Source organism: Numida meleagris, chromosome 12 (assembly GCF_002078875.1).
Source record: "Numida meleagris isolate 19003 breed g44 Domestic line chromosome 12, NumMel1.0, whole genome shotgun sequence".
NCBI lineage: Eukaryota > Metazoa > Chordata > Aves > Galliformes > Numididae > Numida > Numida meleagris.
The window spans coordinates 15,382,430-15,399,581 of NC_034420.1; the positions used below are offsets into that span (position 1 = coordinate 15,382,430).

Consider the following 17,152-nt stretch of genomic DNA (forward strand, 5'->3'; position numbering starts at 1 on the left):
CTCATGTTTCACTGCATTAACACAGATTAGCTTTTACTAATGACTATGGCAAACATTAAGTATTTTCCAGATGAAATAAACTTCCACTGTTTTTCAGGCAACACTGAGCTGCATGTTTGATATGGGATTTGAGGGTTTTTATAGACACGTCATGCTGGCTGGAACTATGACAGAGGCTGGTGCTGGAAGAAAAAAAAAGTCCTAATTCTTTACTATAAACATCCACTCTGATTTTAAAAATACAGGAAAAAAATCAGAATGTCCACATTTACAAAGACAAAACCAAGTTGCTTTAAAACTGACAGCTTAAGAACATTCAGAACTTCTGTGAAACAGACAGGAGGCCAGGTTCCACAGAACTCCATTAAATATGCAAGCACAATCTCTTCTGTTTGTGATTAATTACTTCCCTAGCCAAAGGGAAACTAATGGAATACCTGTTTAATTATTAGAAGATATTCAGGACTATATTACAATATCAATATATGAATATAAGACAGATTTAGTTGACAATATTTTACAGTTTGCTAAAATACAATCTCCCTGAAAAATAAAAGTTAATATATTACCAAAGCCTGGTGATCCACCTCCTGTTTGCAATTCTGCTGCTAGTTTGTAGTGGAACTTTCAGCCAAATAGTCATGTTTCCCCATTTACAAAGTGGGAGCTACCAACACTTCTCTCCCTCATACAACTGAGGAACACAGAATCAAGTTAAAGCCTGCTGCAGCTGCAGAGATACCCACAGAGAAGACAGTTGCATAATGGATTACCTTTTCTGTTTGTAAAGTGCATGGTATAATTGGCATGTAGCAAAGGGGAAAATGGGCTAAAAATAAGCCTTTTGAAAGAGATACAGAATGAGAGAAGAGTGTCTTGCACTGAGGTTATGTATTTAACAGTTTTACATGAAGTATTTATATATAAAAACTTTGTTAAGTGCTTTTCTCCAATTTAAAAATCTAAAGAATTCAAAAATAAGGCATTCAATATTTGAAAAAGTACAGATTTACAAAATGTGTATATTCTGTCATGAAAACTCCACACCAACATTATACACTTGGAAAAAAAAATACAAACAGGATATATTACAAATTTATGTAGCAATAACTTAGTTCATACCATGCAATAAGAAGTACGTTAATCAAGATACACAAGCTTTTAAGTTTCCTAAACTGGAGGGCTTAATTCTGTTTGCAAATGAGTTTTTATGCAAATTCTTAGAGCTGTGGCACTTGAAATTCTTGGTAGCCTTTCTATTAAGAGTTAAATTGTACATAATGATTACGAGGATGGAGAGTAACAAAGCAGCTGTTACGAATCATTCCAACTTTGTTCGACAATAGCTGAAACTCTTTTTTCATATTCACGTTTGTTCTCCTGATAAAGCTGTGCTGCCTGACTGTTTGCTGGACTGTTTGGATTAGGTTCATCAAGCAGAGACTGTAAAAAAAGGGAAAAACAAAGTGAGAAAAACCAACAATTTTTAGAACAACAACAAACAATATTTTTCATATCAAATGCTTCAGGAAGCAAACATAACACAGAAGAGCCCACTTAAAAAACACAACACAACAAAACAAGTTAAAGCTAAGATTAGGCTCCCCTAATAGAGCTGCTGGACTTCCAATTATACATTTTATGTGCATTAGCACTGTATACGTTTTTAGGCTCCTTATGTCCTTACAAACCTGAGATGCACAGCCATTTGTGCCAGTTTGCAGTATGACATCAGCTGATTATTTGGCAATTACACCACTGATGTCATGCAGGACTAAAAAGAGGAGTAAATAACTTCTACAAAACTTCACTGTAGAAATATAAAAACATGCACACAGGAGAAAAAATATGTTTATTTTCAGTGTGCCATATCATTTTTATTTATTCTAAGTAAAGCAAATTTCAGCAGCACTTGAAGTGACAGGCCAAGGCTTTGTGAAATGCTTTCAAACATTATATTTCACAAATTTTACACCTGACTGCCTATCTTGACTAAAAAGGTAAAAAGGAAGCCAGAACAATAACTGTTTTCTTGTGAAAATATCCAATGGCAATTTTGTAGCTCAAAAAAATCAGTAATTACATAGGTCAGCACTTTGTGTTTATGTGATCTAAAAAGCTACTGCTTAGCCTGCAAGTATTTGAAGTTCCTTGATAGAATTATCTGCTAGCTTTGTCACTGAGCCGGGCACTCTCCAATACAGACTTGTAACATACTTAACTGCTAAAATAGATTTAAACTTACCTGAATTGAAGTTAAAATAGATGAAACATCGTATGTCGGACTCCACCGGTTCTGAAGAATATCTAAACATATGCTACCATCTGCATAAACTGTGAACACAACATACAATATCAGACTTATCTTACATTTTGTTCATTAAATACAGTTCAAGCATGAATTACTGTATCAATTTGGTCTGTGTTTAAAAAATGCTTTAGGAAAGATGATAGCAGCTATGGCTGACAATCTTACATAATTTGATACCTTGTATTCTGAAGGAGACATATTACTGGAGGTAACAAAACACCTAAGAGGAAATGAAGGAAGGTCCAAAAATTATGGCAATAGCACAGGAACTGCTAGACCTAGGCTCAGCTTCTTGCTCCTCCTGTGTGCTTGGCCCAGATTCAAGCCGACGTAATGCCTCTCAGCAAGCAGAGAGACATTTGCTGCAGGCATGGAATGCACTGCACCAGCCGAGGATCTCAGTCATCATGCACTGCACAGGGAAACTCTGCACTGTGTTTTCACACACTAGGAAAGACACTAAGGCAGACAATAGAAAATACTGAAGCATGCCTGAAATGCTACTTCTGTCTGAAGATAAGAGCCTGTAGGAAACTTCTACATGCTGTTTTTTTAGCTTGTTCATCCCAGTAACAAAATATAATAAAACAAAACAGTCAGAGGCATATTAGCTTTCTTGTTATGTGACTGATAAATAGAGAGTATTGCCTAAGAATACCGTCTAAGAAGCCACAAAACTGTAGTTAAAGCCAGCCTCTGTTCAAGGAGGGCTCAAGCTACAGGAAATGCTAAAGGGGTTTTACGCTTCAACTCTCAAATTGAATCTATAACCCTTTGTAACAGAGGGGATCGGAGAACAGAGAGGCACAGTTTGTGCTTTCTGCATCCAACAACTGGATAAAAGCTATGGAGAGCTGGAGTGAGAAGCACAGCATTCCATGGCTGCCCTCCCACCCAGGTGGGGGCAGCCCCTTCCCCTCTGCTCTCCCCTAGGAGCGCACTTTCCCACCCGCCTCCCACTGCCAGCACTGCTTAGCACAGGGAACTCCCTGAAAGTTGCCTTGCCTGAGCTCTCACCTGACAGAAATAAGTAACATTTGGCTCCATCAGTTCCCTGCTTGGATTCATGATGTGTCTACACAGACAGAAGCGCTGTTAAATGGAAGGGGACAGGAATCTGAAGCAGGATTGCCCCTTTGGGCCAACTTAAGTGCAGCTGTAGCTGGAAACACTAACAGATTCTGCAGCCATATTGACTGGAAAGAGACAGATAGCTGCTACTTAAAAGCACCACAATTCTTAGATCTTCCATCAAGTAGTTACTGCCTGAGAGAACTACTCAGGAGGTAGCAGTGCAGAGAGAGCAAACCATTAAGCATTCTGGAGCTTTGCAGAATACATGACCACATACATATACATAATAGTTAGTAAGTATTATGGCTAAATAAAAATGATTTACTCACCATTTGGATGGAACATTTTTGATAAAAACCTAACGGTTGGAGGTTTATTTGGATATTCTTCTGAAAATTCTATTACTAGTTTAAAAGTACCTGTCCAAACAAACATAAACACAATCAGAATACCACCAACAAAAAAAGCCCCAGCAACAAACAAGGTTAAGTTAATTCACGTGCTCCATAATCAGTATTTCTTCCCACCATTATGCAAACAAACCACATTAAGTCTGCTTTCTTTTCACATATTTCAAGCGATAATGGAACTACGGAACTAATAATTACTAATAGCAATAAAAACAGCAGCAGCAGCTAGGTCCAAGCATCGAGACTCACTGTATACATGGGGAAAGCAGCTAGATCCAACACCAACTATCCCACTGCCTTCCTCCCTTTTTCTGCGACCAAATTCGCCTGTTCTGTGGGCTTCAGTGACTTCAAGGTGTTTCATTAAGAAGGCCCTGTGGTGCCAGCAAGCAAAAACTGGAATTTCTTCATCAGCAATCTCAGTCTTTGGAGCTCATGACTGATTCATTGGAAACCTTTATTACGGATCAGTGAATAATTTACTGTACTCCTCCAACCCAGCACAGAGAAAAATCCATCTGCTGCTGATTACTGCAAAAACGCTGTAATTATTAAACTCATTATTCCTCATATGCCTAGGGGAGATTCATTACACATCAACTTTCATGTTTATGTACAGATTTGGTATTCCCCCCTCTCGCTGAGTTCTATATTCAGAACAATTCAAGATTTTTCACCTGCTCTTAGTTAGAAGAACAGAGATGAATCAAACATGCTACAAAGATGAAACCAGAAAAGCATCTTGCTCAGCTATCTTGCTAAGCTTAGCTGCAGCGATGTGAAATCACATCTGGCAGCATTAGACTAACCTCCCCCACTGAGAACTCCAATGTTCTGTGTCTAAGCAAGTCTTGGTAAAAGCATTGCTTCATGGCTTTGTAACTAAGCATCAACCACTATGGTAAGACAGTGCTTACACAGAAACATAGTATTTTTGTAGCTAACTAGACCTTACACCATCACTTTTTGCTTGTTTAGACTGCTCCAACTAACATAATGTCTGAGCAGAATAATGTTGATACAGACAACACTTACAACAATGACAGAGAATATAGAAGTTAGCTGCTTACCATCTTCAAAAGGTGTCCCTTCTGGCCTGAAAGGTTTAAAAAAATAAATTCCAGTTAAAAATGACCATTACTTCTAAACATTCATAATAAACATGTATATTACTCCTTATTCTCCTCAAGATAGACATAGAGACAATCATATAAATATTTAGGGAAGTATCCAAAGGCTTTGTCGTATTCAGCAGGCTTTCCCACAGTCAATCTGTTAGTGAAGATAACCACTTCATTATCACCCCAAGCAATACACGTGCCACGTTTCAGATTACAGTAGAATTAACGAGGAGATGGCTAGTAAACTGATTTCAGTTTTATGAAAGGATACTACCAGAGTTCCTCTTCTGTGGGATACATAATGCAAATTCCTAGACAGAATCTGTACCTCATTCTACCGGGAATCAAACCAAACACTGCCAGTACATCTGGATTTGATGGCCAAGAACATGTGGTGCTCTTATGTACCTTTAAAGAGTTAGCCTGCTTTTTCATAAGCCACCTCCTATAAAACCTATTATATTTATTAAGCCACATGCAAACATCATTAAAAAAAGACAATGAACTTTTTTTTTTCCCCTAGACATTCTTTATTACCCCTGAAAACAGATTTTTCCTGTGACTGTACACTTGGTCATTTCTGCAAATCTCCTGACTTTCCATTAAAAAAAAAAAAAAAAAAAGGATGTTATAAAGAAAGAACATTTCCCCCTCTCCTCCCCCCCCAAAAAGGGGACTTCGTAGTGAGCAAAAACTCTTACCCAAATATAACTGCATTCCACTGCATTATATTATTCTCAGATGGTGCACCACTGACACCCACAGGAGGGTCCTCTTGCAATCTAGAAATTACAAATATAGAATGACAAGCCTTACGTAAGTGAAACGCTTCCACCTCCAAGTCTAACTCAATAGCAATATCCACTTTTTTTTTATAAATCTCTTCTCATTCTAAAGAAGGGAACAGACAAAGCGTTACATGCAGATGAGCAATATACCTAAAGACAAACCTACGAGGTAACACACCAAGACTTGCTCCCGTATTACACCAACTCGCCATGACAGCCCAGCAGGTCGAGGCAGGTGTGCAGGGAGCAAAGCACCATAAGTACCGATGCCTTCAAGCACCGCATGTAGCTGGGATTTATAGCACCGCCCAGATGGCTCTGAAGGAGCAGGGCAGGGAACTGCTGCTGGCTGCCACACTGAAAAGGAGAATAAGCCACAGCCAGAAACGGGAGCTGAGCACAGGGCAGTGATACTTACAGGACATACTTACTGGAACTAAGGGCAAAGAACTGTCAAGCGAGTTTTTTCTGCATCCCTAAGTCTGTGCATGATGCGGCTAAATTTGGTATAAGGCTGTTTAGGCTGGTGAACTGACTGCTTCAAAAGGGAAGAGAGAGCAAGGGGAAACCTTTGTACTGTTCCCTGTTACCACTTCAACAAATGTAAATATTTGTCTCTAAAGCAATAGTGGAGGCATTTAAAATTCTTTTTAGTTCCTTAATCCTTGGACTAGGGAAAAGCACGTCGCCTACTGAAAGCTGCATAAACTCAGGCCAGACAAACATACACTCTAACTAAATAATAGGACCTACATTCCCTCCTTCTGCCCGTTTTGTGTGTTTCCGCTAAAGGATCACGTAAGACCCTGGAACAACATAAAACAGTAACCTCCCACACAACTGGGGACTGTCCTGGCAGATCCTTCTGTGACAGCTCCCATCCACCGCACACATTTGAGTCATGCAAGAATAAAGAAAATGAAGTAACTGCCCTCACTTCGAAAGCAATTGCTTAGCGTTAACATGAGATTTGAGCACGCAGCAGTATAATGTTAAGAGCGAACCTTCACTGAAAGCCCTACAGACCGAGGGACAAACTCAAACTCAATTTCAGCGTGGACTGACTTAGGGCTGACCCAGGCACAGCGCCAGCAGCAATGCCTGCAAGTCCCCCTGCCTGGATGCCCGTCCCCGACACAGCGAGCTACAGCTGCTCATGTACACGGGACACCAGCAATGACCCTGCCCGCAGAGCCAGGCCGGCAGCTGGGCTCTGCCTGCTTGCAATCCAGATCCCCTGTGGACTGTGTTTACATCCTTGCTCTCTGAGCACATGCAGTCCAGACAGCTTAATTTGAACAGCATAAACCACCTACTATTTTGGTCAGGGAGAGCAGGAATGTGATTTCTTCCATGCCAGACTGCATGCTGGTAATAATGCCCGAGTGCTTTGCCTGATAAACATATCAGGAGGACAGCTTAGGGTTTTAGGGCAATTTAAAAAGCTCATGTGCACACTATTATCAAGAGGTTTAACTACAGACAGGTTGTGGCAAGGGCTGCATGCCAGGCTGGTCCAAACAGGGCCTGGAAGTCAGTAAGAATTAGGGAAAATGTACTATTTGTAAGCCCTTTTCTAACAATATTTATACATAGATGTAAACATAACATTTATCTGTTGGTTTAATTAGATGATACAAGGCACTGCTCCCTCTCCACTACTCCTGGCAATTATAATAAGCAAAAGGAGTTTATATTTAACCAAGTGAATCAGAGCTCACAGCACAGCCTGCTTTTTCAGTATGAGGTAAGAGTAACGCAAGGCTAAACAAAAATATAACTGGGGGGGAAGGAGGAAAGGAAAAAAACTGACACAAGGAAGTTGTGTACATCTTGGGGTACTGAAGGGTCAAATATCTGATAAACAAATGGGAGCGTGTGCCACGTTTTGCTGCGTTCACTCTGCCACGACTTCAAAGTGTTCTCCACCTTCAATTTCAAGATTCTCAAGCCAGTCCTTCTAAGCCCTTTACCCTGTGCAAATCAGGGATTTTGGGGCACCTGCACAGCCCAATAAAACACAGGAAGACCGAGCGCCGTGCTCTGGCTGGAGCAGGATCCCGGCAGCCGCTATCGAGGCGGCCCCGCACAGCTCCCAGCGCTCGGTGCCCCACACCGTTACGTGCAGCCACACACAACGGCAGCGCACGGTGCACGCCAGCTGCTCCCCGCTGCATTTTCACGCGTTGGTACAAGAGCTCTGCTAAGAAAGGAGCCCCTACCCGAGCTGACTCATCTCCAGCTGAGGAGGAAATCACACCGACCTGTGACGTTTACCAAAAATAACAACAAACCCCCACACCGCTTTCTCCCCGCTCTCAATTATGGCCGTATTCACACGCGAGACGGGAAATAAAGCATCCCGGAGTCCGCGGCTCGGCCGCTAGCACTCACAAGCACGCGGCGAATAGCTGCTCCCAAGGCACTTCGCGTACGTTATACAAGACCGCTCCGGATGGAAAAGCTCAGGCAGAACCGCATGCGCACAAAAACATTAAGGGGCATTTCGGTTTTGCTTACACGCGGGGAACGAAGCGTCCGCTAATTGCTGCGCTCCATATTTAGAAGCCCCCCGCGTCCGCGTCCGTGTCGGACGGGGCCCGCCCGGCGCAGCGCGGCCATGGCCGGGAGCGCGGCCTCAACTTTCACCTCAGGCGCCCCCGGCCGCCCCGGGGGGATGGGGAGAAGCGGCCCCGAGCAGAACCGGCCCCGTCCGAGCCGCACGGCGCCCGTTACCGGCGGAAGGCCTCTGCCCCGCTGCCCGGAGCGCCTCAGAGCCGCCGGGACCGCGGGAGGGACGCCCGGAGGCGCCGGGGGAGGGGCACGCGGAGGCCCCGGCGGTTCGGAGGGGCAGCGAGGCCGCCCCGCACCGCCCTCAGCACGGCCCCGGCCCCGCGCCGCCGCTCACCTCTTGAAGTCGCGCATCAGCCTGCGCCGCGCCGGGGTGGACATGATCGCGGCGGAGCACCGTCCCCCGGCCGCAGCACCGCCTCCCGCACAAACAACCCGCAATGGCGGCTCCCTCCGCGCCGGGCGGGGCCGGCCGACGTCGCGGGGGCGGGCTGGGAAGGAGGGAGGGAGCGCTCGGTTCGGCTGGGCACGCCCCTCCGCTGCCGGGGTGTGTGGGGGGCGGTGCGCCGCGCTGCGCCGCCGGAGGGGGAACGGCTGCGGGACGGAGCGGGGCACCGGCAGCCGCGAGTGCTGCATGGGCAGCGCCTCGGCCCTCAAGGAGCACTTTGTACTGCGCCATGAGCTTCCATTATTGTTTTGGGGCGGTTTGTTTGTTTTCAGTGACGTCCGTGGCTTGTGCTAAGCGGCTTTTAGCGGCGGACAAAGAGCAAACCCCGGCTCGAGACGCGCGGCTCCCGACGCAGGTCGCGCCCGAGGTGGGGCCGCGCTGCCCCGCACGCTGGAACGGCGCGGGCTGGAGCCGCTCCTTCTCACGGCCTGACCCAGTTCTCACGCACAGCCTTGTCAGCCGGCCTCAGAACTCGGGCCAGCGATTCCATGCGCCTCTGTGCCTTTCCTTCAGGTGTTTTTAAGAAGGTCGTGACCATCATGAGACTCATCCTGAAGTGAGAGAAATAAACAGTCTTCATCCTGCCTGTTTGTTTCACCCCCAGCTATCCAAGTGCTTGAGAAGCATCGATCCTCAGTTACTTCTGGACAGGGCCTGAGTGCTGATCTGAACTGGGACCTCACACAGATGTTTCAGTTCTTTGCCCAGCAAGGATTCAGGCTTGAAACACATTTTAACCCATTCTTCCACCTCAGTAAAAGCAGATGCTTGAAGTGAGATTCACATATCCACTATAACAGTTCTTCAGAAAACTGGGGAAAAAAATCATTGCTCTGTTCAGTCTAGAACATGAGTAACACTTTCATTCTGCAAAACACTTCAGTAGTACAGAAATAGATGAAAAAAAAGCTCTCATCAGAAGCTTCTTTCTAGTTGTTGTTGATCCCTCTTTTAACGGGAAAATAATATTTGATAAAGGATTGCATTAAACAAGAAGGCAGCGCTTTGCAGCAGTCGTTCTATTTTAATCTTCAGTAAACATTACACTTGTGCAGAATTTTTGCAAAACTGAAACATTTCTCAAGTACCTTTGTCTCTTCATCAGAGGGAGAGCTTCAGAAGCAGGAACGAAGCAAGCTGCCTGCTCTGCTGTTTGTGAGAGCGCTCCATGCTCCCAGTAACTTCATTAGCGCTTCCACGACACTCTCTTACGTGTTGCCCCGTCCCCTGGGGAGGAGCTGCCCGGGTTCACATCGGCCAAACCCAAGGCTCCAAGAGGAGGGGGTGGGTGAGCCAGGTCACCGGTCGGACCGTGCAGCAGCAGCTGCCGGGAGGCTGCAGCCATCCCCGTTCCCCAGAGCACAGCAGCACGGCTGAGCACAGGGCTGGCGCTGCCCCTAACCCCACCTCGGGCTCTCTGTCCCTACAAAGAAACAGAGAGCGTGGAGCTCCTCAACCCGTTCTGCAATTCTGACAGCAAACTGCTGACTTCAATTCCTGACTGAAGTCGATTATCCTTTAAATGCATTCCAGCGAACTGCGCGCTGATTTACTTGAGGGCACGCCACCCACCAGAGAGGGAAGACAAAACCAGCAGCTCCACACCTACCCACCCACCCAGCTCTCTGCGCCGAGAGAGGGACGGCACCACTACCTAATACCTGCTCTTGGTGCCGCCCCTTCTCCACGGGCTCAACGTGGCCGCTCGCTTCGGGGTTTTTCGAAAACCTGGAGCCACCCCCCCCCCCCCAATTCTAAACGCCGCAGGCGTCACACGCGGCGGGACAGCGCGCCCGGCGGGAGGCGCCACTCTCACGGAGCGCGGACGCACCCGACGCGCCCATGACGTCACAGCGGCGCGCCGCCCGTTGCCATGGCAGCGGCGCGTTCCGCGGAGCCGGCCCTGCAGCCCCGCCCGCTGCCGGGGGCTGCCTGCATTGCTGCCAGGCTTCCTTCCTCCTTTTTACACGGCACATATTTAAAGGTGGGGTTTAGAGACGGCACTGCGAGCGTGTGTGGGTGCTGACTCCTGGCTGTCATCGCCTGTGCTCAGAGCTGAGCTGAGCTGAGCTGAGCTGAGGGCCGCAGGGGCTGCACGAACCTTCGGGGCAGTGGAGCGAGTGCAGCCCTCAGGCGTTATTCCTCTTGAATCAATGCATCTATCCACGTATAATGACTAATTACATGTTCAAAGAATTGTTTGTGCCTCAAGTTAATCAAAAGTTTTGTCTTCCTACAAAGAAGTAGAAATAGGAATGGGAAGTTATGGACCGGGTGTGGAAGTGGAGTGCAAGCACAAGGACGGACAGCAGATATGGGAAATCAGAAAAATCTGTTATCAGCCACAGTTAGAGAAATGACATTTCTACAGCTTTGGGTTTTGTTTGTTTGTTTGTTTTCCTTTTTGTTAAATGAAAGGGAAATGGCTTGGAAATCAGAGCTGCATCACCAGCAAAGTATCTGGTGACTCACGGGCTGCTTCATGCACAAAATAGCCGGAACAATTTGTTTCTAAAATACTTCGCTGTCAAATGAAAATGAGAGTCTAAAGCAAATTTCAAATCTGGGGAGGGAGTTTGGATGCTGACAAAAAACAGTCCGTGCTTAAAGCAAATAGTGGAAGAACGTGTGTGAATTTTTGCCGGTTACTAATTACCCCGAGTGTGGGGTGCTGCCGTCCAGCAGCACTTCCCTGTGTGACCTGACGCAAGCTGCGCGTGTTCCCTGGCTGCGCCATGCAGCAGAGGGAAAGCAGGGCTGGCTGAAAGGCCACCTCTTGTTCTCCTTCATTCCAAAGCTCGGCCCAGGCTGCGTGCTGCCCTCACTGCCCCAGGTGGCCCTCGTGTCAGCTGTGGGTGACATCACTTCGCTTTGGCTCTCTTCCCGGGATACTCAGTGCACACTGGCCACAAAAGGGGCGGTGTATTTATTACAGCAGTGCTGTGCCGTCCCCAGACAGATGAGGGATTATCTACAAATACTTTCCTGCAGAGATATTTCAGCACTGTACATCACAAAGTCACACTGAATCACAGAACTGTAGGGGCTGGAAGGGACCTCAGGAGATCCACTGGTCCAGCCCCCTTCGAGCAGGTTGCACAGGAGAACACCCAGACACGTTTGGAATCTCTGCAGAGAAGGAGACTCCACCACCACTCTGGGCAGCTTGTGCCAGTGCCCTGCCACCCTCAAAGTAAAGTTCTTTCTCTTGTGATGGTGCAGTGAGGAAATCTCCCTTCAAAGCTCAGTGGGAACATTTGTGCTTAGACATATTTCCATGAATTTTCTTCAAGAATTTTTGCCTGGACATGTATTACGTTGGAATTTCTCCTAGCCAGAGAAACCATCTCTGGTTTAATTGAACTTCTGCAAAGTACGAGACCTAGAACAATAACCTGTCATCAGACTGCAGGCTTATCCATTCAGATTTGTAGCTTTACGCCGTATATTCAGCCCATGTCCCCACTTTGCAATAACTAGACACAGCATCTCTCCCTGAGCACTGCTCCAGGAGGAGTTACCTGAAGACGTGCAGGTCTTTCTGCTCTAAAGGATGAATTTCATTCTGTAACATTTAAACGGGCAGGGAGATTTGGGATACGAGAAATGCATACATTCAGGAGCACTTGATTGATATTTCATTGCTTGTACTAATTTTGTAAAGCAGTTGAATGTGACCAGAAGAAGACAATACTTTAATTTTTCAAAACACAATGTTCTTCTTCTCTTAGTACAGCTGAATGTGTGAATGCTCTTTTGTACAGTATTCTAATTAATCTCATAAATGGCATTTCCTACGAGAAATCCCATTCAGTTACAGCCCACAGCCTTAGCTTGTGTGAGAAGTTCAGCCAGCTTAATTGGGAATGTCCACACATATGGCACATCAGAGATTGCTAATTAGAGAAGTTGGGATTTTCAGAAGTGCCAAAGAGATTCAGGAGCATAAGTGCCAGTCCACTGTGTCATAAGTATTTCAGTCAGTTAATTGAAATTCACTGATGTTATAATTACCATATTCACTGAAATGCAGTTAGAGATGCTAATGGTTTTAAAAAAATTGTTCTGTTCAGACACTGAATCTTCTTTCTCCTGATGTCAGTGGGAATGGAAATGGAGTTAGATTTTGACATATCCATTAAGAAAAATAAAATACCAATAGGCAATTTCCTGTCATAAAAAAGATTTGAGAGAGAGCAGATGGAAGAAGATTAATGCAATTGTGATGCACTTTCTTTTTTTTACTAGCTTGTTCTGTTTCATTTTTAAGAGCATACCTAAAATGTACTCTTCCACACAGAAAGCTTATTCATTAGGTCTTAAAATAAATGATAAAAATCTCATCTACAAATCCACAACGCTAGTGGTGACACCAGGCATCACTATGAACCTATTAACACCACGAAAACTTGAACAAAAAATACGAAGTACTTGTTTAGTACAGACCACTGAAGCCTTCACTAGCAGGCTTCTCTGATGCACTCTTTCACAGCCCATGGCAAGGGCTGTTGCTTCAGAGAAATGAAGGACCTCATTCATTCATGGGGGACAGGGGAAATTAAAGACTGGCAGCCAAGATCTCCTTCAGTGGCTGAATCACAGCATTTGCAGAAAGGCTGCTGTGCTGCTCGGAGGGGAGGGCACTGCAGTTTGATTCTGCCTGGTTCTCTTGTGTCCTTTAAAATCTCTGCTATCCTAATGAGAAATCTGTCTAAGTCAGTGAAGTAATTTCTCTTTTTGATGATGTGTAGACTGACTTCGATACATTTTCAGAAGGTGTCAAGTTGGAACAATTACGTTTTTTACTTGAAATGTAGCTTTGAATTGAACTGTACCAGAGAGAGGAAAACAGCTAATCCATTATGTTACTTGGATTCCTCAGAAGCCTTTTTAACCCTTTAAGATCCTGTCACAAACATTTTGAGAACTTCCTGAAGGACTGATTTTGTCTTAGTTGGGTTTATTTGGGTTTCTTTTAGGAGAATTCGCACACAAACAGCACGAAGGGACATTACAAAGTCATCACTTCAGAAATGGTTGCCATTATAAAGCTGTGGCAGCTGAAAACAAAAATGGAAATTGATGGATGGAGGATAGTCTTTCAGAATTATGACAAGACTTTTTTGGTACAGGAAGCTAATATCTTCCTGTACATCTAGAGGGGTACTACCCCATCTATTTCAGCCATCTGATTTATTCGGTTAGAAGAGTCTATTCATCTGAATGGTGAAGGGAGAGGAACAGAGACTCTCAGAAAATGCTTCAGGTCATTCTACTTAGGCAATAGCTGAACGCTTAAATCAGGCGTTCTGAATTGCTGAAGGATGAATGCCTCTGTTGCTATAGGGTTCCTACCCTTCTCACCTGGACTTTTTCATTTAATAAGAACAACTGTAAGAACTTCAGTCTCTCCTTGCGAAGCTTAAAAGGAAGTGCAGCACACAAATGCAATCTGGAAATAAAGATACTGGGGCAGTTGACTCTAGAGAGAAAGGGGCAGCATTTGGAGCCAAAAAAATCTTGAGTTGATGTATCGTTGCCACAACTACTCTGAGAGTCCATTCATAACCTCGTCTAACAAAGTAGAGGAGTATTTTGGGACAGTCCGCAGCCAGCAGACTGCTCCTAAAGGGAATATTTTCTCCAGCATAATTAGATAAAGCTCTGGGGCCCTTACCTACCCTAGAACTGGGAGCTAAAATAATAACTCACCTTCCATCAACACCCTGTACCAATTCAGTAAGATGAGCCAAAAAAGAGTGAACTAGGTTATGTAGCAATAGAATAAGATCCAGACATCCTAGATGTTACTGAAGTAGGTGGAATGGCAAAAAAAAAAAAAAAAAAAAAAAGAATTTAAGCAGAGAACAGAAACTGAATAGCAGTAGATGAAAATTCTTCGTAACCTAGCAATGTTAAAGAATTAAACAAGAATTAAATGTCAAAAAACTTCTGAAATGAACAGATAAAAGCTCATAACTACGCACACATCTGTAAACTAGTGACTCCTATAGACTGCAAACCATCGTTGGTTTGTTTCTGTGTGTGGTAACACACAGCACTGCTCACATTATGGCACACAGTCTGTAGAATTACCTTCCTTACATTTTACTGGCTTACTAAGAGCCTTGCTGCTCTGTGCTCAGCTAGCAGCCAGCAGGTGTGGCTGTGGAGCCTGGTCCTGCCTCTGAAACAACCGGATGTCTTTCGGCTGCCAGTGAACAGATGAGGATGTAACCACTGTGAGCATTTCTAAGAAGGATATAATAATACTTCAAACTCACTTTCAGCATCAGAAACCCCAGGGCACGTTCAGAAGCCATAGCTGTAAACACGACTGCTGCATATGTGGGAGTCCTTCATACTTGTAATGACACTCAGTAAAAAAGTAGGCTCAGAGAAATTTCCTGAACTGGAACAGCCAAAATGATTATTTTTAGTTCAGGTTTTAATGTCTTACCACTGTATGGGAAACCAGTTGCCAGGTGAAAAATATTACATACAGCTCGAACAAAAGCAATTTTCTTCTGTGCGAGACTTCAAACCTATTTTTACAGATAATGATCCCACAGCTATTTCTGTTTTTCAGGTTTTCCAGCCCCAGCATCATTAACAGAAGTAAAGCTAATGTACAAAAAAAGTCAGAAGGAATATCTTCACTAAAAGTTATTTTCAGCAGACATTTACAGCGCTGTGAGAAAATGCTAGTTAGTAATCCACCATTGCCCATGAAACACCCATTTTTTCCTAAAAAATAATTGTAAGCTGTACCCTGGTGAGCAGGGCGACAGACATGAAAGATTTAAAAATATTTATTTAGCATTATTTATTATTAAATGTCTAGTATTTAAATATTCACTGTGTATTACCTATTTAGAATTCAGAGTCTAATTCTGTATATGTTCATTCTGTATAATTAGAAGCCACTTTTTGCTTTGGCTGTAGCCTTTTATCCTAACAACTAAACACGTTTCATCTATGAGTGTTCTGCAACTTTATTTCAAAACTGTTTCAAAACAAATATTCCTTACAGCTTGATTAACGTCTGGGTTTTTTGGTTTTTGTTCTTTATTTATTGTATTTTTTGCAGTGCTGATGCATGCAGCTCAGAGCCACATTGTTTCTTTCCAGTCTCACATCTTTCCCTAAGCTGTGCTGATGAAATACTATGCGCGGTTGCGTGGTGAACCCAGTAAAGGACATGATCTTGACTAAAATAACCTGACCAAAGATGGGTATTTTGAACTTGGATCCCTTTCCTGCACAACAGCCTCACAAAGACTTGGTATGGGTCCAGCAGTAGCCTGCGAAGGGAAAAGGGGCACAGGGAAAAGAGGGGCGGCTGAAACCAGGACAGTGTACTCATGAAACTGCAGTTGTGGCTTCATGTGCTGAAACACCAAACAATGGCTTTGGCTTGTTCAATATCTAATGGGAAAAAAAAAAAAAACACCAAGTAATTTCATAGCAATAATACTGCAGTCATGTTCTAATTAAGTTTCTCCAATATTCATGTCTAAATTAATTGAATGCACTATGAACTAATGACATACTACAGAAATTAGTATACATCCATAGCATATGAGGAATCCACATAGTAGTGAAAGATCAGAAAAAACATACAAGTGTGCATTTGTGGGAGGAAACATCTCCTTACAGAAAACTTACAAAACAAGACACTACCAGAAAATGAACAGGTATTTTATAGCCATCTTGTGTTTTTCTACTACCAGCCTTGATTGATTACAGCTCTGCAGAAGGATAAACAGTTACTGGTTAACAGCCAGCCTAACTGCAGTGTAATCCAAGAGGTCAGCCAGTGTCCACGATTGCTGGGAGTCACTGGGTGTGAACACTGAGGATGAGTTACCTGCAGAGGTGCTACAAGGAGTTGGAACTTCTCCAGAAATACCTGGAAGAGGCAAGCTAAACTGCTCTTCTACATGTTTAACTGAAAGGGAGAGTTTGGGTTATATGGAAAATGTTACTGGGGCTGTCTTGTTCACACTGTATTTTCTTGAAGATTCTGCTGAAACATCATATGCTACTGAATTACAATTCAATTACAATTCTTACAGTGAAAACTTTTCCTCTTTGTTGCACATATTTTAGATTTTTCACCAGGTTTCTTCTGTTGCATTTTCTAGGTGCTAGAAAGAAAAAGCACAAACACTCGGAGCTAGACAGCTGCAAGTGTTAGACAGCTCAGAATCACCTGGAATGTCAGAAAAATAAACACAGTAAAAAAATCTGATTTTTGTGTTTGAGTTTTAAATAAATGTTTCTTCTATTTTACGGCCTTATTGCATAGTAGCTCTTTAAATTCAGTAATTGCAATATAAAATCTTGAAATGTGAGCAGAATTTTATATAACGTTGAAATGGAAGAAAAAATTCACACCATTAAAATTAGGGCACATCTTAATTTCT

At 43.9% G+C, this 17,152-nt stretch overlaps 1 protein-coding gene and 1 long non-coding RNA gene across 4 annotated transcripts in view; one reads left to right on the forward strand and one right to left on the reverse strand.

Moving 5' to 3' along the window:
* UBE2B (ubiquitin conjugating enzyme E2 B) overlaps positions 427-17,152 on the reverse strand; it is a 28,688-nt gene continuing 11,962 nt past the window's right edge. For 2 of the 3 annotated variants that reach the window (XM_021410482.1, XM_021410481.1), the window contains exons 3-7: positions 5,618-5,698; positions 4,866-4,891; positions 3,715-3,804; positions 2,246-2,334; positions 427-1,443 (exon numbers count right to left, since the gene is read on the reverse strand). In XM_021410482.1, the coding sequence (XP_021266157.1) occupies positions 1,315-1,443; positions 2,246-2,334; positions 3,715-3,804; positions 4,866-4,891; positions 5,618-5,643 (360 nt within the window). In that variant the 5' untranslated portion in view covers positions 5,644-5,698 and the 3' untranslated portion in view covers positions 427-1,314. Of the gene's footprint in view, positions 1,444-2,245; positions 2,335-3,714; positions 3,805-4,865; positions 4,892-5,617; positions 5,699-8,612; positions 8,770-17,152 lie in introns of those variants that run through there. The other variant, XM_021410479.1, reaches the window with a different exon arrangement.
* On the forward strand, positions 8,869-16,644 carry LOC110405295. Its single transcript, XR_002442791.1, has 3 exons — positions 8,869-10,707; positions 15,814-16,008; positions 16,457-16,644. It is a non-coding gene; the product is annotated as an uncharacterized LOC110405295 (long non-coding RNA).